This window comes from Condylura cristata, unplaced genomic scaffold, assembly GCF_000260355.1.
Source record: "Condylura cristata isolate star-nosed mole 26May11 unplaced genomic scaffold, ConCri1.0 scaffold00002, whole genome shotgun sequence".
Taxonomy (NCBI): Eukaryota; Metazoa; Chordata; class Mammalia; order Eulipotyphla; family Talpidae; genus Condylura; species Condylura cristata.
This window is the reverse complement of record NW_004567103.1, coordinates 29293994-29319798: the sequence shown is the minus strand read 5'-3', so window position 1 is coordinate 29319798 and position 25805 is coordinate 29293994. Positions and strand designations below refer to the sequence as shown.

General features: G+C 35.6%; 1 protein-coding gene across 1 annotated transcript in view; it reads right to left on the bottom strand.

Annotated features, from left to right (window-relative positions):
* DNAH7 (dynein, axonemal, heavy chain 7) overlaps window positions 1-25805 on the bottom strand; it is a 205444-nt gene that overhangs the window by 31264 nt on the left and 148375 nt on the right. Inside the window, exons 49-57 of the mRNA XM_004674839.1 lie at window positions 23814-24004; window positions 18575-18708; window positions 16886-17221; window positions 12797-12923; window positions 11736-11930; window positions 10163-10255; window positions 5074-5250; window positions 3293-3454; window positions 696-896 (exon numbers count right to left, since the gene is read on the bottom strand). Of these exons, the coding sequence (XP_004674896.1) occupies window positions 696-896; window positions 3293-3454; window positions 5074-5250; window positions 10163-10255; window positions 11736-11930; window positions 12797-12923; window positions 16886-17221; window positions 18575-18708; window positions 23814-24004 (1616 nt within the window). The remainder of the gene's footprint in view (window positions 1-695; window positions 897-3292; window positions 3455-5073; window positions 5251-10162; window positions 10256-11735; window positions 11931-12796; window positions 12924-16885; window positions 17222-18574; window positions 18709-23813; window positions 24005-25805) is intronic.

Here is a 25805-nt window from a genome sequence, read left to right as displayed (position 1 = left end):
TAATGAAAGTACTTCTTTATTTTTAATGTTTTCCTTTGATGTGTACTTAAAACATATTCTGACATAAAGACTATAAGTTTTTTAATGGCAAAAATTTACCAAGGTTCATAACCCCTCTTAAAAAGAAATTCTTCCATTTTTAATTATGGCAAAACACTGTGAAACAATTTTGGGTCACAGACATTCACACACGGATTTCTAATAATGAAAGCAGTGGGTGGTTTCCCTGCTTGCCTGATGACTCTTAAAAAGACCCTTATGAGTCCCATCAATCAAGGAGTAAAATCATTTTGGCTCTCATTATAGTTATATGGAGGAAATATTTTTATGTTTTAATTTAAAGATATGGCTCCAAATAGCAAAGGGCTCAGTTAATATCCTGAAACAAGATTCTCCAACCTTGCAGATTTGTACTGGGAATGGCTTACAGCTGACTTTCTAAATAGAAAGCTACATTATTAATGACACCCCACAAGATCTCAGCTGAGCAGGAATGAGGTTGGTGGTAAAATTAAAATAAAATATTAATAAAATTGACTTCAGCACAGTCAATGATCAGTAATCAAAACCAACTGCACTGCAGTGCAGGAGGCCTATTTAATTTGTAGTTTTACTCAGCACACACATCCATGATCACCAGGGGCCACTTGAATTGCTTCACAGGGCTGAGGTAACAAGACTTAGCCATCACTAACAGGCTTTTTGCAGCTGCCAAAGAACTCAGGGTCAGAGATCGGGTCCATGAGGTATGATCGAATGATATTAGCTCGTAAACCTTTCGGTGCTTCATTGGTCATTTTCACTCCATTCTGCAGTACAGACACGGGGAAATTTGGAGATGGGTAACTTGTCAGCCAGATTCGAAAATCTGGATGTGTTGATTCTGGGCTTAATTCCTGAAAGAAAACAAATCAGATATAAATGGTCACATAGAAAGGGAGGGCTGGAGCTATTAGAAATCTCTAGATCATGTGGGTGGGATGGGCTGAAAGTGGAAAGAAACATTTTTACAAAGTGAAAGTGAATTGCTATAAATTAAGGCAAAAGCCTTGAAAATTGTTCTGCCCCTGATGCAACATACTTCAGAAGGCCCAAGGTGTTCCACTCTCTTTGGAACTCCTACATCATAAAGTTGACCAAGGTACAATTTATAACTCAGAGCTGGCCACGTAGAGACTGCAACATTCAACAAAATCTCATCTCCTCACTGATGTTGCTGGAATATTTGTAGAAATAATTCCTTGTATCATAAGAATATGCTTCTTGAAATAGCCAGGTTGTGAGAATTAGGAGCCAGACTGTCAGGTAAGTCAATGTTAAACCAAGCAAGAATAAAATAAGGAGAGCTATTTGACAAAGGAGAACTGGTATATTCTGAAGCATGAAAATATACCACTTTTCGCTCTATTTGTTAGAGGAACAGTCCAGCACAATTTACAGAGGAAGACTGCACACTTGCTTAGCACTGCTGTGGAGATGTACAGGGCCAGGAAGAGTTACCACAGCCTCTCCTCCTGCTTAGCTTCTCTCCCTACTGCTCTCTCCTGCAATTGTCTGTGTCCATGGTATCTATGTACATCACATTGCAGATCTTCTCAATGAAAGTCTTTTAGCACAATGTGAGGGAAGGCTGGGGCTGAAGAAGAAAGGGTGTACAGGTGCCTAAGTTCTTCCATAACAAAAGTAGTAGAGGAAGGCACCACTTTTACTCCTACCAGCTACTCTATGGCAATGAGCCAAGTTCACCATCCTTCAGGGGTAGCTCTTCTCTCCTGTAGCTCTCTGATGGGTATGTGTGCTGTAATTAAAACACTTGAGAGCCATAGGAGGAATAAATAAACAAGGACACATATAAAACTACTAGTGCAGAGCAAGACCTGAAAGATGAATAGCCATTTGTAAGGCAAATTAATAGAAGTTTTCCAGATAAAAATACATCTATTATGATGGTCTATAGTCTTGAAAAATACCATTATACCAAAGTCAGTAAAAGAAAATTTAAGGATATAGGGCCTAGGAGTCCAGATGGAAAGTACTCAGAGATGAAACCTAACAGTTATGCAAAGGTGAGAAGAAGGGTGTGGTCAGCCACATAAAGATTTGCACTTCAGTATTTATTTATTTGTACATACATACATACATACTTATACATACATACAGTAACTGGGGTATAGGCCAGAGGTGTGGGGAGTGAGAGGATTCACCAGAGACAGAGTGGGGAGCAAACAGGCAGATCAGCTGAAATACACTGCTGAGGGGAGCATTGGGTGACACAGGAGAGGTCTCCTGTGCCATGTGGATCAGCTCCCTGGCCGGGGATTGAACTCATGCTGCAGTGGCTTCAGATAGCTTCCTAGTTCTGTCCTTTAACTCACTGCGCCACCAGGGAAGGGCCCCTACACTTTAGCTTGCATGTAGTGGGAAGTCACTGAGAGGTTTTAAGCAGTGACTAAGCAATATTCATTCACTAATTCAGTAAATATTGAGTGTTTGCTATGAGCAGGGAACTAAAGCAGAGAACAGGACAAAGTCACTCTTTCCTTGGTGCTTGTATTGCAACAGAAGATAAGGCGTCAGCAGCATAAAGAAAAACACAACAGACTCTTTAGAGTTTCAGTTAGATGTCTGAGTAGTGCAAGTTATATCATTATCTCAGTTATTTAGTATCCCGAGGGCAACTCTGAGGAGGGTGCTGAGTCACAGGTCATTAAAGAGGACAGATTTTTTTTCTGTATTGAAACCAACTACTAGGTATTCTGTGTACTCAGTTGAGCTCCAGAGGATTTTCTTCCCGGAATGTCTGCCCACCAAAACAGGGAAGTACTGTGACCAGCTGCAAAAAAGGCTAGGAAGAGTTCCCTTTGGCTGCACACTGCTCCTCTGTGTCAGGACACCTGGCTCAGTGGGTGAGAAGGGAGTTAGAGAAAAGTTCTGTTCTGAAAGTTTTTGGTTTAGAGTGGTCAAAAGAATTTCATGCTGAGAAGCCTCCATTGTTGTTTCTTAGTCCACTGCTATAAAAGCAAATTGGTTTCTGTGTAGCCTGACTACCGTCTTAGATGCTGCTCCTCTGGATTAAGGTGATTTCTAGCTCAATGGAAAAGTTCTTGCTTCTTGTAGCAGGGACTCAGCCAGGCCCTGACCCTGTCCTCTCCTCTGTTCCTCAAGTCAGAAGCATGAGCCTGCCTTACCTGTAATCAGCCACGCCACTTACCCTCCATCTTCCCAATCAGAGGACAGCAGTGGTAATATAAGGGGGTATACAAATTAATACAGACAAACTTGCATTTTTTACCTCACAAACTTTCTCCAGGGTTGGCATCCAAGAGGTGGCCAGGTGACAATTCTGAAGAACAACCCACGTTCCTTCCTTGACAGCTTTTTCTAACATTTTCATAGCTATAGGCCCTTGGCCTTGACCAAGAGATAAAGAGCTAAGCTTCGATCCCCCATATCCCTGTATACAACAAAAGTAAAGATGTTATTTGAAATTATATTTTAATAAGAATCAACACTATAATTGCAGGAAATGTTAACATTAAGTATATTTAAACTTAATTCTGCAGCAGCCCTCAAAGCTCCAAACTTCTGTAGCCATGAACAATCTTACAGGTTAAGTATTCTATATGTAGAGAAAAACAAGTTAGTTCATTTAGGAAATTGACATGGTAATAAAAGAAAAATTCTATAGGGTCTTTGTTGAGATAAAGGCTTAAAAAAAATTAAGGATACTTTTAACATGAGGAGGAGATGAAAGTGCCTGACTTCCATGCCACAGCTCTTGAAATCAAAAGTTGAAAAGGTTATGAATAATGGGTAAATTTGTATTATTTCCTCCATCGTTGAATATTTATGTTTTAACTAATTTGGTTATGCATAAGGTTAAGAGAAAAAAGAACCTCCTAGTTCTCATTTAAAAGTTTCCTTAAAATATTCTGTGGAAATGTCTGCCTGGAATTAACTTCTGCTGTATCACAATCCAACTGTTGCTTCTGGTCACAGAGCTCTCTGGTCTCTTTCTTTTTAGGCCAGTTGCCACCTGAAAGTGCCTTTGGAGGAAGCCTTGGGTTAGGGGGTTATGGCAGCAGCAGAAGAATAGGGTCGCGGGCCCTCTCTGAATGTCCACGGCTTAGCAACACCAGCAGGTCGGAGCAGCAGAAAACAGAACACAGCTGGATACTACTGCTTCTGGAAAAATGGAGTCAGGACATCAAGACAGTGCACTGAGCAGTCCTACACGGGGACCAGAAACTTTCACCTTTTATAATGTGGTCAGAGAAATGGAGAGGGACATGGAGGGCCGTAGAGGTGTACTGATTGGGAGAGGATGAGCTTGTGGCCCATCTGCACTACTTCCACTCTAGTCCTATGCACCACTGTTCTTCTATGGCTTTCTACACCCCACTTAGCATACTGCTGCCATCTCACAACACTCAAATCAATTCTTGCTCCAGTGAGGATGGCTTCCATAAGTTATAGATTAGATAGGATATATAACTTTGTTTCTTAAAACCCATTTTCTCATCTCACTCAAAGTCCTCAAGGTAGCCTATATAGGTCCAGAGTGATCTGATCCCTGAGCACATGCGAAACCTCATCTCTTCCAACCGTGATGGCTGTGGCCGGCACTCCCTTACCCAGTGGTGCAACGGTCAATGACCACCTTCTAGTATCTAAGAATTGCTGCCAGTGCAAAGGCATTATGAGTTATTAAATTTCAGGTTGGCCTAGTAAGGAATACCCTAACCAGTTGGCTATGTCACCACTGAGTTTGCAGATGCCACACTTCACCTTTTGTCTAGGTCCAGCAAAATTAACAGTATTTATAAAGCATTTGATAAAAGTAATGTGGCTTTAGAAATATTAGTATTACTACCATGAAATACTATATAATTAGACCAAAAGTTAAAAAAAAAAAAACTAACTAAAAAATGCCTAATGACGTATTTATTGTTTAGGGTTGTACAAGAAAAATTTTAGTAAATTAATTTGAAAAAATTTTTACCCTTAAAATATCAATTAGAAGTCTTGTTTCTTAAAACATAGTACCAAACAATCTCAACCACTTTAAAGTACCTGGTCATCAGCAAATTTCAGAAGGGCAGCCATGGGATCTGCTCCCGGGGAGAGCACAAAAATCAGTGGTGCACAGCAGTTACTATCCGCAAAGGCCTTGGATAGATCAAAGGGTGGTGGCTCAATGAATGTGCGCCCCAATTTGTTGGTTATAAATTCTTGCAGCATTGGAATAATCTAGAAAGGGACAAGAATATATTTAAAAGATTATTCAAAACCTGTCTGAAACCTTAAAAACTTCACATTCAAAGGTGTTTTAAAACAAAAGATTTCAGCTACATTTGCTTAGGTATTCATTAGTGCCAGTGGAAAGTAAGTCACTTTATATAAATGCCTTTTAGGTAGGAAAAAAAAAAAACACATGAATTGTTTAAGAAGCAGTGTGTGGATTTTTTAAATGAAAGGTGTGTGGTTAAGAAAATCAGAATTCAAAGGGAGCTTTCAACACAATGGATGAAGAATACAAGAAACCTTGCACTATACAGGTGCTAACTTTATGTAAGTTTTAAAACACTGGGCTCTATTCTGAAAGTCAACAACTCAAAAGAGAAACTTTAGTGTGATTTATACATGACTAACTATACAGAAATAATTGATAAAGGGCCTACTTGATGGCACAGGGATTAAATCTCAGCATTATGAAGCTATCAGCAGTCACTGTAGCACAAGTTTGATCCCTGGCCTGGAGGTGATCCACATGGCACAGGAGACCTCTCCTGTGTCGCCCACTGCTCCACTCAGCAGTGTATTTCAGTCAATCTGCCTATTCTGCTCCCTATTCCCTCTGGTAAAACCTCTTACCTCCTGCACTTCTGGCCTGCACCCTAGTTCTTGTATGCATAAAGACAAGTCATACTCCCAAGAATCAGGCAAAACTGATTGTGTAAGCCTTGGTGGCAGGTATGTTGTGGTGACATACACCTGAAGAATGTGGTCCTCTAAAACATGTAAGTGTGTGAACCAATGTTAGCTCAATAAGAAATACCTACAGACACACAAATTAAAAAATATTTTGATAACATGTCTGGCATTTCTTAGCGTGTGTTCAAGAAAGAGCAGAACTCTGAGGTTTAGGGAGACCTATTAGGTATTAACATTGGAGTGCAGTTGTATTAACAAGCATGACTAATATGAAACTTAAGATGCATCATTTCTTCTTCCAGATGAAGGTTCTACCTGGAACCACTGAACAATGGCTCCATTAATCATTAGCTGGTGTGAGCCAAGAAAATGTTAAAATTAGGTTTAACAAACAAGTGTTCCTGAATCTAGTTTAGCAAATTATACGAACATGAAGATTAATAATATAGCAAACACAAAACAAAAATTTTGAAGGCCCCAAATCACTCCAACAGAACACCTGTTTCTATCTAAGGATGAAACTCTGTATACACACAATGCTCAAATTAAGTTGGTAATTCCACCAACCCACACTTTTCTGAATTCATTGCACACTGCATAAGTAATTTACAGATGCCAGGTTGTTTCAAAAATATGGGGTCCCCTCAGCAGTGTTCTTCATCGATCTGCCTGTTCTGTTCCCCACTCTGTCTCTGGTGAAGTCTCTCACCGCCCCTGAGCCTCTGGCCTGTACCCCAGTTCTGTATGCACAAATAAATAAATCTTAAAAAAAATATGGGGTCCTCTGGAAAAACATGCAAGCATTTCTAAACTTTGTATATTCTCCAGAACATCTATTCATGGAACGTATGCAAGTGAAAAACCACTGACATGTCACAATGCTTTAAAAACATCATCAGTTTCTGTTGTGCATGTGCATCACTGGCTAAGGACATGAGGAGCTCAGGAACAGAGAAGGGATATTGAGCTTAAATTACTTTTTTTTTTTTAAAGAAGAAAACATTTTGATGTTTCAGGTATTTCTTTTTTTTTTTTTTTTTAGATTGAATCTATTGTGCATGCAGAACTGGGGTACAGGCCAGAGGCTCAGGGGTGGCGAGAGGCTTCACCAGAGACAGAGTGGGGAGCAGAACAGGCAGATCAACAAAGTACACTGCTGAGGGGAGCAGCGGGCGGGTCAGGAGAGGTCTGCCACGCCATATGGTCACCTCCGGGGCAGGCGGGAATCGAACTCATGCGGAAGTGGCTTTAGCTTCTCAGTGCTGTGCTTTAACCCGCTGCGCCACCAGGGAGGGCCTCCTTTTAAAAAAAAAAAAAAAAGATTAACTTATTCATGCAGAATTGGGGTACAAGCAGAGGTGCAGGGATGGTGAGAAGTTTCACCAGAGTCAGAGTGGGGAACAGAACAGACAGACTGAGGAAGTACACTACTGAGGGGAGCAGCAGGTGGGTCAAGAGGTCTGCTGCATGTGGCTCACCTCCAGGGCCAAGGATTGAACTCACATTGAAGCGGCTACAGCTAGCTTGCAGTGCCTTGTCCTAACCCATTGCACCACCCGGGAGGAACCTTCAATTACATTTTTGTCCACATCAATATTTCTCTAGATTCATTCAAATATGGAAGAGGCATGGAAGAGTAACACTATTATAGGACCCATCCAAGAAAATGACATTGTCTATGTGCAACAGATGGCTACTCAAAGAATGAATGGATAACTCTGAATGCTTCTTTTTGTTAGGGTGGGATTCTAAGGATAGAAATTCTAAGCAAAACTCATAGAATAATGAATTTACCTTTATAAAAAGTTTCATTGCCAAGTAACGTATTTCCTGTCTCAGTTATTTTGAATGGGCATAGACGTGAGTCTTACTGAAGGAAAACAATACACTAAGTGCCTATCCTGGGCTTGTCCTTGCCTTCTCCTTATTCTTTTCCTGCAATTGGCCTTTCTCACTAAATAACAACTAATGAAACCAAAGTGTTATTTTATTTTAACTTAAGGTAACATTGGTTTACAAATTTGCTTGTAATTTTGTGGAGGCTCGCCCCCTTCGGCCTGACCACCAACCTCCAGGTCTACCACCACAGTCCACTGTGTTCATTCCTCCCACTGTGCTCTCCCTCTTCCTCCCCTCCCGGAGCCTCAGGGTTACCAGGCTACAGTCAGGTTTCTAGAGCTTTTTACTGGTTTCACTTTATTTGATCCTCTGTATTGTTATTCTATAATCCATTTGGTATTTGTTCTTCCCTTCTAATTTATTTCATGTAGCAATCTCCTCCACTTCTATTGGCTACAACATTCAATAGCTGAGTAGTATTTCATTGTGTATATCCACATCTTCCTAACCCACTCATATGTCTTGGGGCACTTATGTTGTAAAGATGTTTTTAAAAATAATCTTTTTACTTCCAAGCATTACTTATTCACTAGCTTATGGTTTTGCAAACAGAATGAAAGCATGCGGGCTTTTACAAATGTGGTTTTGTTCTCAGTAAGTTTCCGTTTTGTAGTGGTCACTCGTCACTGGATGGCTCAGTCTGGTGTCAGCCACTGCACAGGTGCATACGTTGCTAGTGAGAAGTGACTCTCCTGTTAGCCCTGCAGGTCCAAGTGAGAGGTGAGCACTGACAAGTTGCAGTGTTTTGGCTTTAATGGTAAAACAAAACACGACTTTCTTGCCCCAAGAAAGAAGTGTAATTCCCAAAGTAAATGAAATTGTGCTAGCTGATCAGTTTGTAATAGAATTGGGTTTTCTTCTGCAATTTGATGATGGCAATGTTAGGTTTGCAAAATGAAATCTGTCAGTATCAAAAACTGCAGTTTAATTTGGGTGCCCAACTTTCCTAAGACAGGAAAGAAGTTCGTAGTCATCCATTTATGTTTTTCTACTTTTTGGAAATTCTTATAGGATTTATATATACCAAGTCAGAGAAACATAGTAACTTATATGTGTCTTATGGAAAAGCAGGCTACTTAGACTTTTGTTTACAGTTCAGAAGGAAGAAATTGTGGCCAGTAGCTCTTTGTTTTGTCAGTGGACATAAAACACCCCAAATGTCCAATATGCAGTCACTTCCAAGATCTAAGATCAGAGTAGAATTGGCATATCCATGTGTTAAGCACTTTGTGGGCAAAATACAATAGTATATTTAAAATTTTCTATTTAAAAATTGTTTTAGAATAAAAACAAATTTAATACAAGATGGATTCTACTTTCTGATTTAAAAGAAGCTAAATCATTTTCATAGACCCCTAAAAGTATGGTGGCCCCTAGGCTTCTGGCTAGGTGCCTACTGCCATGTCAAGCAAGAATTACATGTGATTACTTAACAGACTATAACTTGTAGGGGAAAGGAATATTCTGCCCCACATACTTGCTGATGTATATAAAAGCACTAAAATACATCACTTTTATCACCTGCATTCTGCTTTTTAATTTAAGATAGAAGCTATTACCTTGTATTCCTAAACAACTCAAATTGTTATTGCAGTTAGTGTTGGAATGATTATCACTTTTGTTGAAGTAATAACAAAGGAAAATTATGATATTCTTTCAAATTTTCCCCAACATGCTTAGGTCTACATTTTTTCAGAGTACATAAGTATCTCTGTGGACTTAGTCATTTACTTAAATGAATCGGGTTTTTAAAAAACTGAGAGCAAAGATACAAGTGAGGATGTTGGTGAGTAATGAAACTTTCTGACAGAAGAGGTCAGCTGTTTTATTGGTTATATAATCAATTATTTAAAGACATAAAAAATAACAGTGTTTTTCTTTTTCTTTTTAGTCAGCAGTGATGAATATCTTATAAACAATATTCTGGTAGCTTTCTAACAATAGAAGACAACACATAAGGATAGATTTTGAGAAGCCCCCAAAATTGGTATACCAAATTGAAGTTGACCAGTGTTATCACACTAAGAAATGAAAATGGGATAATGCAAGTAAAGGAAGTAGATTGTGAGCAATTAAGAGAAGCATAAATTGAAAGGAAGAATCTGAATAGATAAAATCATAAAATATAATATGCTCAATTACCAATTTTGTATGGTTTTAATAAAAATACACACTTTTGGAAAAATGGCCTCTTTAGATAGAAGTGGGGTTATTTCTCCCAGATTCCTCTAGCTCCCTTATGAGTGCATAAACAAAGTACATATTTAGCTAAACTGTGGGGAGAGGAAGTACTAGAGTCACTGAACTGCTTTCAAAAGTAGAAATTTACCTTGTCTGGCCTCAAGCAACGAATAATAAGCATCCTTTGAAAGTCATTTGCTTTATCTTCCCAATCATCAGGAAAAACCTCATGATGTGGCTCCTAAAATTACAATGGATATAATTCAATATTATTTTGGAGGTTGGGTCCAAAACAAACAATATTTTTGACATATAAATCAGTTTTTTTGAAAAAAAAAAAAAACAAAATGAGTAAATGAATACAGCACAATTCACAAGAAAGATATATATATATATATAGAAACAACCTTAGTACCTAAAAAGGACTATATCTTTCTTTCTTTCTTTCTCAACCTCATATATACCCTCTCTCTCTCCTCTTCTGTTTCACACACACACACACACACACAATGAATATTAGTCATAAAAATTGATGTTTACAACTTTTGTTACAACATGGATGAACTCTGAGAATATTGGTAAATATACTAAGTCAGAAGAAGAAAAATACCATGTTACTTATTTGTAAAATATAAAAAAAAGCAAAACAAATGAAACAAAACAAAAACAAGATCTTATACATGAACAACAAAACAGTGGTTACCAGGGGAGAGGAGGGGATGGAAGGAACAGGTAGAGGGTAGAGGCAATTTATTGGTTGGTGGTGGATGGTGACTAGACATTTTTTTTCCTGCTATTAAATTTTTTTTAAAGTAATAGTTTATTTTTACATTATTTTGTGCCTTTTTTTTTTTATCTCAGTTGTAATCCCCATGGGCTTCCCATCACCAAATCACCCCTGTGCCATCACCATTAGTGACTAGATATTTGTTGAAGAGTGTGGTGTGATATACGCAGCTGCTGAAGTGAGTAATGTTTCACCTGAAGCCTATTCAGTATTGTAAGTGAATTAAAACATTAAGGTAAATTTATTAGCTTGGAATAAAGTTATGAAATAAGAGATGAAAAGGATCAAAACTAGGTCATGAAATAACCTAGTTAATATCAATATAAATATTAATCAACAGACAAAACAATTCCTATTGTGAAAAATATAAGTAAGCACATGGAAATTTTTTCTTGTTATTTCTCCAAATGCATTTAAAAAAACTACCAAGAACTCTTGCCAACTATTTGCAAAAATAAACACTGACTCTAAAAGGAAGACATTGTACTCAATATTTTGTGAGTGTGATTTTTTGCTTTGAATTTTTTTCTGGTTAAGCTTTTTCCTTTTGCAGTAACATTGGGTAACAACAATGTATGTGAATTAATGCTTTTCTAATTTTTGTAACTTTTAGAAAAAGAGTATGTGAAACTGTGTATAAGAAAAAAGAAGCAAAATCTAACTTGAAAATACCTGACATGAATATTAAAAAATAATTTATTTTAAGAACCATGTAACTTGTTTGCATTTCCATACATTTCAAGGCATTTGAATAGCTCAAACTAAGTCAGAAATACTGACTTAGACAGTAGAAATAATACAAAATTAAACTTTGATTTTAACATTTGACCATTGTTTAAAACTTATTTAAATCTTGTTTTTATTAAAAAATAAGAAATTATATAACACTGTTTTCCACTTAAACTTCAGACAATCAAGACAGATAATAACCTACCAGACTATCATAAACTTTTTTCCATCCATCCTTTAAGTGTATAAACTCCCTGCGGATTGTTTTAAAGGCAGGCAAATCATCTAATCGACATATTTCATCCCAGGATTTTTGAGGAAGCCACGGGCAGGGGTTGGCATGAGGATTATCAAGGCCGATGCCACCAGTTAGCAGAAATCTCCACTCAGTTTTATTGATCTTTCGAAAGCAAAGTAGCATGAACAGTCAGAAATTAGTTCATAATATACATAGTACATGCACAATTTATAAAAATTTACTGATTTTCAAGTTTCAGGTATGATTCCTATGAGATTTAATAGTTACTGATAAAGTTCTAATTTATTGATAAGAAACCAAAATATCAAATTGTAACCAGTTTTCAAGATAGTTCCACTTAGTTGTTTTAAATACATTTGATCCAGAATCACTACGCATAAAAATGTGAATATATTAAACTTTAGTATGTGCTGTTAGAATGACTGTTAGAGCCCAGCTGTGGGAAAACAGAATGCCACCAACCCACCATGTTTAAAGTTATTCTACTTAAATGTAATGAGGCATCTTTCTAAATTTTTAAGCTTCAGACATTTTACTTCTTCAGAAATCAACCAAAACATCACTATGTGAAATCAATAAATCTTAAAAGCACAAGTATGAAAATAGTGAATAAATGCATAACACTCTTCCATTCTTAGTGTTTCTGACATTTTAAATTAATGATCTGAAATACAGCAAAAATTTATCAATGGCATACATAGTGTCATTAAGCCCCAATGGTTAGACTTCACTGACTTGCACAAGTTCTTAAAAAAAACACACTAACATTTATGCTCTTAGTGTAAACATATCAACATATGAAATAAATTTACACACACATAAGAGATTCTAACTCATATAATGAACTCTCCCTAATTTATTTTTCACCTCTGAAAATTCAGTCTAGTTGTAATGTTTCATCTTAACTATAGAGTATTGTGATAAACTATTAAAAACTCTTTTATATGTATTCCCATACATATCCATAAATTAATGAATCACTAAATGTTAATTAAAATAGTACTAACCACACGTTCATGCAGCAGAAGATTTATAGTTAGACAAAAGGAAAACAGTAGCTTATCTTTTTCAAAGAGTGAGCGGCAAACATTAACATAGAGGGAGTAGGTGAAGTAATCCTTGAGAATTTGAAGTCTACAGGTCAACAGAAAGAAATACAAATAAATAACAAGCATTATACTTAAAAAATGCTCTTAAGAAAACCTATTATAAACCATTTAGATTTATATTCTTCTAATAAGCTTTTTGGTCCATTACCCCCAAACAATCAAGTATCTTCATTAACTGGTTGCACAAGTTGACAAATATACAATGTAGAAACACGTCAGTAGAATTGCATTTTACTGTCAACTGATTTTTTTTAACTTAATCTTCCTTTTGGGGAAAAAAAAAGGGTGAGTGCATAGTATATTAATCTATTGCATTTCAAGATTTGTGAACTATATTAACTATAAAATATTTCTTTGTATAAAATTTGACATCTTTATTCCATAAATATTTCCAAATATCCAGATATATATTAAATAGACTAAAATTAATAGTTTCTTTATTAAATTAAAATTAAATTTAGTGATATGCTACTCTGTTCATAAATCCATAAAAGCAGGGGGGGGGATCACCAAGCTTGATAAATTACATTGCATTTACTATGCAGACAAAATAGGGAAATATGAAAAAAATCATAAAATTTATTACAACTTTCTGGTAAGTGCTAAATTGTGATCTGTGCTAATAGTCCTTAACATTACTGTTAATACTGAGCATTTAAACTTTATTATATCATAATGGAAATTTATTGAAACATTTAAAATATTTTTATAACCTAACTTATAATAAAATAGAAGTAAACAATTGTCAAAAAACATTTTGAGAACCAATTAATTGATAGAGACTCATGGCCCAAAGTATGGAGGTAGATCAATTTATCTCATGGAAAAATGAACATAGCTTAATTATGATTAAACAAAATTATATTACAGTTTCTTAATGTATATAGGGAAAACAAATCTATTAGTAAGACAAGATCTTGGCTATTTCCCAACTGATGTCCCAGTTTATCAATGATCCTAGCTCTAAGTTCTTCTTACCTGTTTTTTCTATTTTTTTCCTTGTCAATATTCCCATAAAGAGAATTACAAATATTGATGTACTTTAATTCTAGTTAAGCTTGTTTAGATGACTTTGAAACTAGTTGTTGAAATATAGTTAAATTCTTTAAAGTTTTAAAATAATCACACTATTCCTTTCCCATTTTATGCTAATAGGTGGTCTTTTCACACTAGATTTATCTTATTTGTAGCCACACAGTTAATACAGGGTTATTCAGACTTCATTTTTCTAAAATAAATTAAAAAAAATTCTGTACTTTAAGACAAATATCCTCTTACAGTGGGAGAGACTGAAGGAAAGGCTAAGTGAGCCAATCATGTTAGAAATTTAGTTCAATCTCTAGTTTCAGGATTATCTGTGATGTTCATTACATTCTGGTTTAGTGCCTATTCAATAATGAAAGTCTTTCTCTCCAACTTTTGCGGCGAAAGTTTCTGGGTTGAGAAAAGATATTGTTTTGCGTCATACTTCCCCAACAATAATATATTAGCACAATGAAATATTATTTAGCAATAAGTCACGTCATTACACATGACAATATGAACTGCACAAACATAATGTGGAATGCAAGGTGCCAGATACAAAAGAACACACACGGTGTGACTCTTTCTATATAGTCCTGAAACAGGCAAAACTAATCTATGGTGTAGGAATCAGGACAGTGAAAACCTGAGGGAGGGAAGTTAGTGAGTAGAAGAGGGACAAAGGCGGGGCTTCTGGCATGTTGACAGTGTTTTGTGATTTGATCTGGGTGTTAGTTACACAGTTGTCTCACTTATTAATTTATTGAGTAAATATTTTCATTTCTGCATATTACTGTATGCATATAATCACAACTCAATAGAAGTTTTCAAATTCGATTTCTTTCATTTCTTCTTTGGTTCTGGAATTATACTTTTAGGATCACCCTATTCATGAACATGATTTATGCATTGGGCTGTGGGAAAAGTCAAGGTGCATTTTTTGTTTTCTAAGAAAAAAATGTCATAACTTTTCTGATAACTCAATATTAAAAAATTAAAAGATTTTAACTAAAAAGAAAAAATACTTTGCTTTCTAAAGTTAATTGAAATCTCACATCTGGGTAAAAGATTTTCTATAAATCAAAGGGGACTGTACTATAGATATGAAAAAACAGATGTCTTATCTGTGAATGAGTTTTAATCTGATAATAACAAGAGATTACAAATGAGATAATAATCATTTTTAAACCATGAAATTGTTCCAGTTTTTAAATCTTGTACACAAAATAATGTCTAACTGGCAAAGCAAATATCTTTCTTCTTCTAACTTCAACAACTATCTTGATTAAACTAGTTAGGATGATAATATTCTGGTGATTGTTTTAACCAAGTCAGAAATTAGTAACTGAAGTGAAAAACTGAACATAATTCATTGTGTGAGTCCATATGACTAGCACTGTGGTCATTCTGGCAATAGTAAATATAAAATACTGCTTCACGGAACTCAGAGCCTGATGTGAAAAAACGACATGCTTGTTCAATTAATTAACGATGCAAGTGCTTGAGAACTTTTCTAAGAAAGGTTACTTAAAATTTTGATTTTTGTACTGCAGTAGTAGTCTTGCTAAGCTAGAAAAGTTCAATAATTGGAAAAGAAGTAACATATTTTTGAAACTATACTATAAAGGCAAACTTTCAACTCTACAATTAAAACTCATCTATTTCTTTACTAAAGATACCCTCTCTCTTTTTCTCTTCTCTTTTTTTAAATAGGTGGAATCTGAAAAATTGTTCATTAAGCCACATGCCCGTCTTGCACCTTATTAATAGTCTAATATTCAAGCTTATATATTAATGACTGATAATAAGCAAAAATCACTCAGTCTAAGAATATTTAAAATTCAGCAAAATTCTGCCATGACAAGTGAAAAGAATTAAATTCAGATTTCAGGAGATTAGCATCTTGGATTTCTGAAAAAAAAAAATAATTCTTAATTGCAAGTGATATGTACTAAGTTGAGTGATATGTACTAATATGTACTTAATTGCAAGTGATATGTACTAAGTCTTCATGGACATGAGCAGTTCAAGAAAGTGAAGTATATAGCTTCTTGTTGAGCAAGATAGTGATAAAGGGCAAAATTTGCAATGAATTATTTTCTTTTTTTAGAAGTAGTTTCACATTCGACTCTACTAAAAACATGTTTTTTGGGCTATTCCAGGTGGCTCAACGGGTTAAAACACTGCATCATGAAGCTCTCTGAAGCCACTGCAGCACAAGTTTGTCCCTCCACTGGGGAGCTGACCCACATGGTGTGGCAGTCCTCTCCTGACCTGCCTGCTGCTCCCCTCAGCAGTGTATTTCAGTACATCTGCCTGTTCTGCTCCCCGCTCTGTCTCTGGTGAATCCCCTCACCTCCCCCGCACCTCTGGCCTGTACCCAGTTCTATAAGGAAAATAAATAAATCTTTAAAAAAAAAAACAAACATGTTTGATACCAAACTATTTTACTAGTGACAAATAAAAAGAAACTGTATTCTTTCATAGACTTACTATTAAGTTTTAAAATTTATTCACCATGGAAATAGCTAGTAATGAATATGGAATTTTATGTAAATAATAGTAACACAAGTAATCACAACAGGTTTTTTTTAATCCTATTATTCATAAATTTTATATATGTGTATATCAAAGTGTGACTTTTAGAATGCTAGTTTAAAGAAGGTTAGAAGTTTGATCTTTTAATGGTTTTAATAACCAATAATTCCAATAATACATATAATTTTTAAATGATAAACAGAAGTAAATGTTTCCTCTTCAGAAAAACAGTATGTTTCTGACATATTGAATTTGCTCACATTTATTCAACTTCTAACAATCAAATTTATTTCTGCTACAATGACTAATCAAGTTCCTTTTAGCTATATGGCTGTAATACTCACCATTTTAAGACAATGAAAAACACCAACTACTATTTGATGTTTATGCATTAGTCTTAGTATGAATTAGCATTTTTTTACATACCTACTTGATAAAACTTCAGATTTCTCTGAATTTTCAATGGACAAGATGAAAAGGTTAATAAACCAGGTCAGTGAATATTGGTACATCGGCTCGATGTTAGCTAAATCAGCAATAGAGAAAAACAGGATGGTGGAATGGATGGCAATAGGCCGATAGCCCATGCGGGTGTTATCAATCTTTTTCTCTGTCATTTCAGCTACTTCCTGCTTTTGAGAAATCTCATTAGCCAAAGCCTTGGAGGAAGATAATATCTTAATAGCAGTTTCATCTTCTAATATATTGCCTTCTGAAGATGAAAGAACTTCTAAAATCTTGTCTTCTATTTCTTTTAACTGCCTGGAATAAAACACAATTTTCTCAGAAGAAAAAGAAATCATTTAAAATCACTTCACGTATACATTCTTTCATAAGAAACAAAGAGCTTGCAACCTAAAGAAATGCATCACTTTGTGACAAATATCTATAATGGTGATGTTGTATAATTAAATTTCTTATCTTGCAAAATGTCACAAAGACAGGCCTTTCTGCTCCACTTCTCCTTCTAATGATCATTTATGTGGTAACTAGCAAGGGAGATGGTAAGCCAATGTACTCTGCCATCAAGTATCTCAGTGAATAGAAAGCATCACTCCATTTATTTTCTGAAATTTTCATGACTTTATAGAGCATTAGATTTTCTATCTATGACATAAATAGTGTGAGCAGAAAGTAGAATGTACCATATCCATTCAAATTGTGTTCTAGTGAAAACAGGTAAATTCAGTTACATAGTAAACACTAAAACATCTGTGCTAAGCCTAGGTTAAATAGTCGAAAATACATTTAACAGAGTTAAATGCCTTGACTTGTGGCAGGCCTAGTTCTTCTAGTACCTAAGTGGCAACATGGATGGAACTGGAAAGGGGAATGCTAAGCAAAATAAGTCAGAAGAAGAAAGACAAACACAGGATCACAATTCCACTTATATGAGGAATATAGAGAAATAAAACAAAGGTCAGTCAAAACCAAACCAATAATAAACACTTAATATCTGATTTTAAAACTGAGGCAACCAGATAGGAAGGGTGCTGGGGTGGCCATGGGGCCCAATGGAACATGGTGGAGGATTGTGGGGGCACTGCTGTGGGCAGGTGTCAAAGCACACATTTGTAGAAGTTTGAACCTATACACCTTGGAGTCAATACAGAAATATAAGCCAGATTTACCTCAATAAACATAATTTTGGGGAGGAAAAAAATCTGCATATAAAGACATACTCTAAGTGCAATTTTCCAAATCTAAATAGAAGCACAATGAAGCTTTAACCTCTCCCCTTAATTTTCTCATTTCCAAACTGGATCTTTCAAATTAAGTCTTTTTTTAAAAAATTACTTTTTATTTATGCATATAAGAACTGGGGTACAGGCCAGAGGTGTGGGAAGGGTGAGAAGATTCAGAGACAGAGTGGGGAGCAGAACAGGCAAATTTACTGAAGTATACTGCTGAGGGGAGCAGCAGGCAAGACAGGAGAGGACTGCTATACCATGTGGGTTAGCTCTCTGGTTGGGGATCAAACTCATGCTGCAGTGGCTGTGGATAATTTCACAATGCTGACTTTAATATCTGTGCCACCAGGGAGACCCCCAAAGTGTAATTTAATTCAGTCTAAGTCATCAGGAAATAAGTAAAAATAAGTCTGTGATTTTAGACCTTTTGTTTTCAGCTCCTTGTAAAATCAAGGCTTGTTTTTCTTCTTCAAGGTCTGGCCTTTCTCGTGCCACCACAATTCCCAAAAGCTGATCTTGCATTCCCTCAGGAGTTATCATGAAATTTAATAAGGTTACCTATAATTGACAAGATATACAAAACTTCCATCATTATTTCTATTGAGAAAGTCTCTGCTTACATGTTTCAAGTTTTGACCTTAAAATAAACTGTATTATTACAGCAGTTTGTGTGAATAATAGGACTTATATACCTGAATATCAGGCAAGTTTGATTGTTGGATTAAAAAACATTAAATTTCCTCATAGTTATCAATGTAATACTTCAAAGGGTTTTGTTCAGTGGTAAATTTATTTTTATTACAAATTGATATCCCTGACAATCCTAACTCCCAAATCAATTACAGTAAGCATGGAAGCTATCTTTCATGTTGGTTAGAGTAGCTTATGGCTTCTAGTGGTGCAAGAAAGTAAAGAAAATCTTACAAAGACAGATACAAAAGAATACTATGATTATGTGTAATGAATGAAGCATAAATATTCAATATGCTAGTCATTACACATTAAAAAATAACATAACTATATTATAATATGGCACAATTATACTAATATAATCATATTATAAAATGATAATTAGTCACTATTATGAACTAAGGCAAGTACATTCAGTGGTAGTTAGTAAGATGCAATGTATTAACAAGTGTTTCAGCCCGATTCCTAATGCCTCTTACAGACAGGTTGCTCTATGTCATCTGTATCTTAAAAATTCCCCCTCTACTGATTCTTACCAGGAGTGGGAAAGTAATCATGCTTAAGTATCTCTTTTCAAAAAGCAAACATAACATTCTCTTGTTTCCACAGTCCATTCCAACTACGAAATGATCTTTCTTTGTCTCTTCTAAATATATTTATTGAATTTTACATATGCTTTCTGATTTCACCACATCTCATTCTTCAGTCCTCCTCAGTCTGCTCCATTCCTGCTTCTGCATACCTCCTCATGGACCCGTTTCCAGACAATGACTTCTACACCCCCTCTCTTCTCACCCCCTGCCCAACTCCAGGTTACTTCCACACCTCCTCAGTGGCTAATTCCTTTGGGTACACATTACACTCTATATAAACATGGGTTTACTCACATGTCTGATGGACCAAGTGAAGTACTTCTAGTCACTTATTTGACTCCATGGCTCTATTGCGTGATGCAAAGTGGATGCTCCTGACATACTTACTGAATTAACAATCAGAATGGCAACGCTTCCTATTCATGGAGCTGCCTTCTACAAATTCTATTTCCTAAAATTTTAGTCATTTGCTCATTATTTCTCCAAGGTGTTCCATAGAAAATAATAGCTATTATAAATCAGGTTACAAGGAAGAATAAGATATGGGTCCCTGGCCTTAGGAAGTTTTAGTCTAGTTAGGGAAAACAGAAGTGCAAAAAGCACCAGTAGTGGTGAACACATGATTCTATGGGAGCCTAAAAGAAGATCAAGAACACCTGAGCTAACATACAAGGTGATTAAAAATTAGGGAAGAGAAAAATGGTTGTATTACAGGTCAAGATTTCAACTTTAGCTGATTATTAGAATTACCCGCAGTGTTCAAAAATCTTTGGTGTCTAGGTTCTAACTCCAGAGTCTGATTTAATTGCTCTATATTGTGGTCTGGGTATTGGAAGTTTCAAAAACTCCCCAGACAACTAATATGCACTGCTAGGGTTGAGAATGTTTGCCCTGGAAGAAAGAAAGAACAAGCAAAGGCAAAGAAACTAAGGAAGTCAAATATATTTAGGGGAACAGAAGTAATTCACTATCCTATCACTGGAGGGTGTGGGGCAGAATTTAAGGAGTATATTTCATAGCTACAGATAACTGAAGATAAACATTTTCTGCCCTATGCATCTGAGAATTCAAAGTTCATGGCTATCAGTATTAGAAATGCTAGTATCTCACCCTTAAAAATATCAAAGAAATTTTAGCAAACACCATGAACCTTAAGAGGTGACTCAACATTTGCTCCATGTTTGTATTACTCCCCTAATGAAAGAAGATGCCTTAGTATGAAGTACCATTCTAAACCCAAGTTACCACTGTATTATGTATGTTAGTGACAGCTTTAACATACTCTGTATGTTAGTGACAGTTTTATATAGATCTTAAATTATGACTTCGTGGTATTAGAACACTACAGTCAGGCTATAAGTAAGTCAAACCTAACACATACCACTTATAGGAAGGTCTACCCCATGGCACACATGCTTGTTTTTAAGTTCTATCCTTCCCCAAACTCTCGAGTTTATGGACCACCATATATGCACTGGCAAACAGACTCCATTGCTTCCACAGGTATGAACAAAGGCATAGAGGCTGGACAGCAGTCCCACTCACCCCTACCCTGGTGTTCTACATTAACTGCACGACTGTGGAAACAGCCCCTACTCTTCCTCCTACAGACCATCATTTGCCTAGTCATGAGATGGTTATTAAAAAGGCAGGGTCCAAAACATTATTTTTCTGATCCCAATGAATTCTTCTGCACCTTTGGTGGTTTTGGTTAGTTTATAAACTGCATTGCTCTGACACAAATGTTCTCCTTTCTTCCTAACTGAAAATAGGTAATGTTGTCATTGATGTTGTTCTATTTTTGATCTTTGCTTTTTCATGCATGTAGTCTCAGTTCTGGTTGCTGAGTGGGAAACCTGGCATTTCTCCACCTTCCCTAAGAAGAGAGTATTCCCTCTGTAGAAAAACAGAAATTTAATTTTTGTAAGAAAATCTGCTTCCTGTGATCAGCAAGTGTAAACAACTTCTTGCAGTGCCCCTAGGAAGGAGACTGCTTTCTCTATCCATAAGCAGGCTCCTCCATGGTGGCTTTCGGTGAGTTAAACTCTCTCCCCTCACTGCCCCAAGGGGACCTTGGTTGCCACTCAGTACAGATTACATGAGCATAATCATAAATTTAGATGAGATAATAAGCAATTTTAAAATTGAGCTATTTGAAAAACTCATTAAATGCAGTTATGTAATTATCAACTGCTTTGGCATTTATTCAGGGGAAAATGAAAGTTTTTAAGAGTGTTTTTCCTGTTGGCTTGAGAAACCAAATGCACAGGATAACTTTGCTTTAATTTCAAAACCATAGTGATATGCCTAGAAAAATGCATATTTTACAATTTTTACTTCATTGTATTCAGACCCCAGGATGTATACATTCATTTCCATAATGCTGTATCTTTTTAGATCAAGATTTTGCAAGTCTAGCCACCTGCTCACAAATAAATGTTTGAAATCACACACAACTAGTCTCATAATTTTATTTTCATCTAGATTCAAAACTATTACAACAGCATGATATCCTCCCATGGGTGCTTTTGAAAGCAAAAGGTACATAAAAGATCTTAAAAATAGGATCAAGAGGAAGTATTTTTAATTTGTAAATGAAAGCAAGTAACTGCTTCACTATGTTTCTTAATCCCTGTTTAATCAATCCCAGCAATTAAAAATAATGAAGCAACACGACACTCTAGGGATCTTAAGTATTTCAATACTGAATCATAGATCAGTTTCCTCTCAAAAGCAGTTTATGACTTCAAGTCAAACTAGTTATTAGTGAACCAAGAATTTTTTATGGCACTGACGTGTGATATTTTCATATATTTTCCCAAAAAAGCATAAAAGTTTTCCATGGTATTTATTTTATAAGTATTTGCAATGTAACTTTGGAGATTTTATCATTTTCTTTTATGTTTTATTCTATCTCACTTATGTCAAAAAGTTAAAAATTACTAAGAATTACCACTCTTAGAACATTATACATCATCTTATTCTAAACATTGTATATAGATTTATTTAGCCTTACTATTACTAAATAAGATAAGCACTGATTATCTCCCTTTTATAGGCTAGAGAATTGAAGCACAGGAGCTAAATAACATGGCAAAATCACACAACTGGCAAGTGACAGCTAGGTTTTGACCCAATATAGTCTGGCTCCAGAATCCAGTTCTTAAATCTAACTGGATACTCATCTAAAAGGTGCATAGATAACACATAATACTTCGATGTTAGAAGACATATTATATTTTAATTATTTAAAGATAGTAGTCTAGAATTTCCATATTTCAACACTGTGTGACAAAACTTCAAGTTTCATTCCACTTCCCCACAGTCTTCCTGCTATTCCTGAATTTTCAGTCTAAATTGTGTTCCCAGGACACACTAGCTCTTCTGTTTTCCCAGTAATAAAATACAGTCGCTTTAGCTACATTTTATTTACAAAGTAAACCTTTTGAGAACATGGACCTTATTTATAGTGGAGGCAATATGAATAAGTAATGTCATCTTGGAGCTTTTTCTGCCTCTCTGAGAAGAGATGCCTACATTAATTTAAATATTTCCAATAAGGGATAATATTTGAATTCCCTGGATAAACCTTGGCTATAGAAGAGGATTACAGGCACATTGATGGTGGGTATCTATCTGAAGAGATGTGAACCTATACCTCTAATTATATTCAGTGTTATAAATGAACATTACCTCAATTAAAAGGTACAATTTTTTTTTTAAAAAAAGAAGACACAATTTGATAGGCTATCTCTTAATATCATCTCTTGCCAGTTTCTGTAAATAAAAGCTATCTATTTCTTTGTCCAGCCTTCACTCATTTGATCATCCCACAGGTATTTCTCCAATGCCAACTAAGGCTTAGAATTGAGTGTAAAAAACAGGATAACCTCCAGGAACTCAGTTGCAGATGAATGTCTCATGTCAATCTAGTTACTGACTAAAACTGCGGACTAACTTTACTCTTTAAAGGAATTTTAAAAGAATGATGACTACTCAAAAGAAATCGTTCTTTTGAGTAATTACATAAAATCAGATAGCACTTTCCTGATTCAAAAAAAGAATGGAGTTCTGTTCCTGAATTCTAATTCCCAAAATTAGCATATTGTCTTGTTGCAAAGAAAAATTGCATGTCTTCTAATTTGAACAATGAACATCTAAAAATAATACCAATTATAGAAATTAGATTACCAGGGTCTATGAATTGAAGTTTCCTTTATTACTTACATGAAAACATGACAGCAACATTTGGAAATTATTATAGCAATTTCAGGAAATGCTAAAAAAGGTCAAAATTCCTTTTCTTTCAAGAAAACCTGTATTTCTTATGACTCAAGAAGAAAACATCATTTGATAAGCAAGCATTCCTTTAATACTGACCTTTACTGATGTTTCAGGAAGATAGTGAGGGTTTCTTAGTTTGGTAGTAATGTAGAAGCGGAAGTCTGGAGCATACTCAATGGTGGAATCCCCAAGTCGAATGCATGTACTCCCACCATGTTTAAAGGTCTGTTTTAGTAGAAGAGGTTCCAGAACAGGGTCCAGTTCTTCTCCAACATTTTCTAGCAACACTTAGTAAGATCAGAAATGAATGTTATTATAAATGCTGACAATAAACATTCAAGTCTCCCAATTCTTTCAGAATGCTGCTGTTCCTAGTGATTTATAAAATTATTTTTATCTTCTATGTGTAAGGAAATGATGCCATGAAAATAGCTGGAAGTCTGTAGGAATGGCCGAGCTGGTGAGTCTATGTGGTAATTCTGTTTCCCAAAGCTCTAAGGCATGGTGGTCTATGAAAGAAACCAAAAGCTAAAGCCTATAAATGCCTCAATGTTATGAAGTCAAAACACTAAGGGAAACCAATTACATACAATCAAGTAGGTTTTAAGCTCTAGCTAATCAGATAATTTCCTTTCTTCACTTCAGCTTTTTATGTCTCTCCCCTGAGTTCCTGTCGGCAGAGTACTCCTAACCACTTCCAGGTTGGCAGAGCTGAATTGTAATTGGTTTTTGATCAAATAAACTCTTCAAATTTCTTTTATGTTCAAATTTTTCTTTTAATAGAAGAAATTGGAAAGCACCGTGAAATCACATTGTCTTAATCTTCTCTCTCTCTCTCCATCTATATTTTACATAATTGACACATACTAATTTATAAGTTGATGGGAAAAAAATGGCACAAACTTATGTAACTATATATAATTTATTTTTCTCTTCAACTTTTTAAAAAAGATTTATTATTCATACAGAACTGGGGTACAGGCCAGAGATGCGGAGGGTGAGAAGATTCACCAGAGACAGAGTGGGGAGCAGAGCAGGCAGATCAACGAAGTACACTGCTGAGGGGAGCAGCAGACGGGCCAGGAGAGGTCTGTCATGCCATGTGGATCTCCTCCAGGGCAGGCTGGGATAGAACTCATGCAGAAGTGGCTTAATCTTCTTAGTGCTGTGCTTTAACTCGCTACGCCACCAGGGAGGGCCCTCTCTTCAATATTTTTATTCATCTCTTTCTATACATGATTGAGAGTAAGCAATATATCCAGCTTTGCATCCTAGTTAGCTTTATGCTACAGCAAAATTATTTCCCCATGTTATGAAAAACTAAAACATGCTTTTAATTACTGCATGAAAGTCCACCATATTAATATTTAGTAATTTTTATATCAATACTATGCTATGATATGCTCAGATTGCTTCCTGTTCTCAATATTGTAAATAATACTATATATAAGAATCTGTTCTTTTCAAAGTGTTTTCTTATTGTAGTATACTAGAAGGGGAAATTAAAGTTTTACATTTTGGTGCTATCATCATCAAATTTGATTCAGGGTTTTATAGAAGCCCCTTCAAGGGACTGGATGTACATCTTGATGCAAGTAGGAGCTTAGGGCTTTGGGGTGACAGTTATTTTGATCAACTCCATCACAGTGAGATACAGACATATTCTGCTCTTTCCCGCAAATCACATGTGACTAAATGAATTCTTGAAATTGCCTTCTTATAAATTTCTTTCACTGATGAGATCTCAATTAACCAAAGCAGAAATACCTGATGTTTTGATTCACCTTCATCTTTACTTGAATAAAACTGTTTCTCATGGTAGTAATATGAATATATTGTATCAAATATGTTAATCTTTTTTATTTTGATAGCTTCCAGTTTTCCACTGTTCATGCCACAGTGAATAACTCTTTTGAGTAAATCTTTCTGTTTAATCTTTGATTACCGAATCAGGGTGTAGTCCTCGTTACTAGTTAGCAACTTTTTTTTTTTTCTGATATATATATTTTTTTTATTAAAAAGTTTATTTTTACATCATTTTGCACATTTTTTTTCATCTCAATTGTAATCCCCACGGGTTTCCCATCA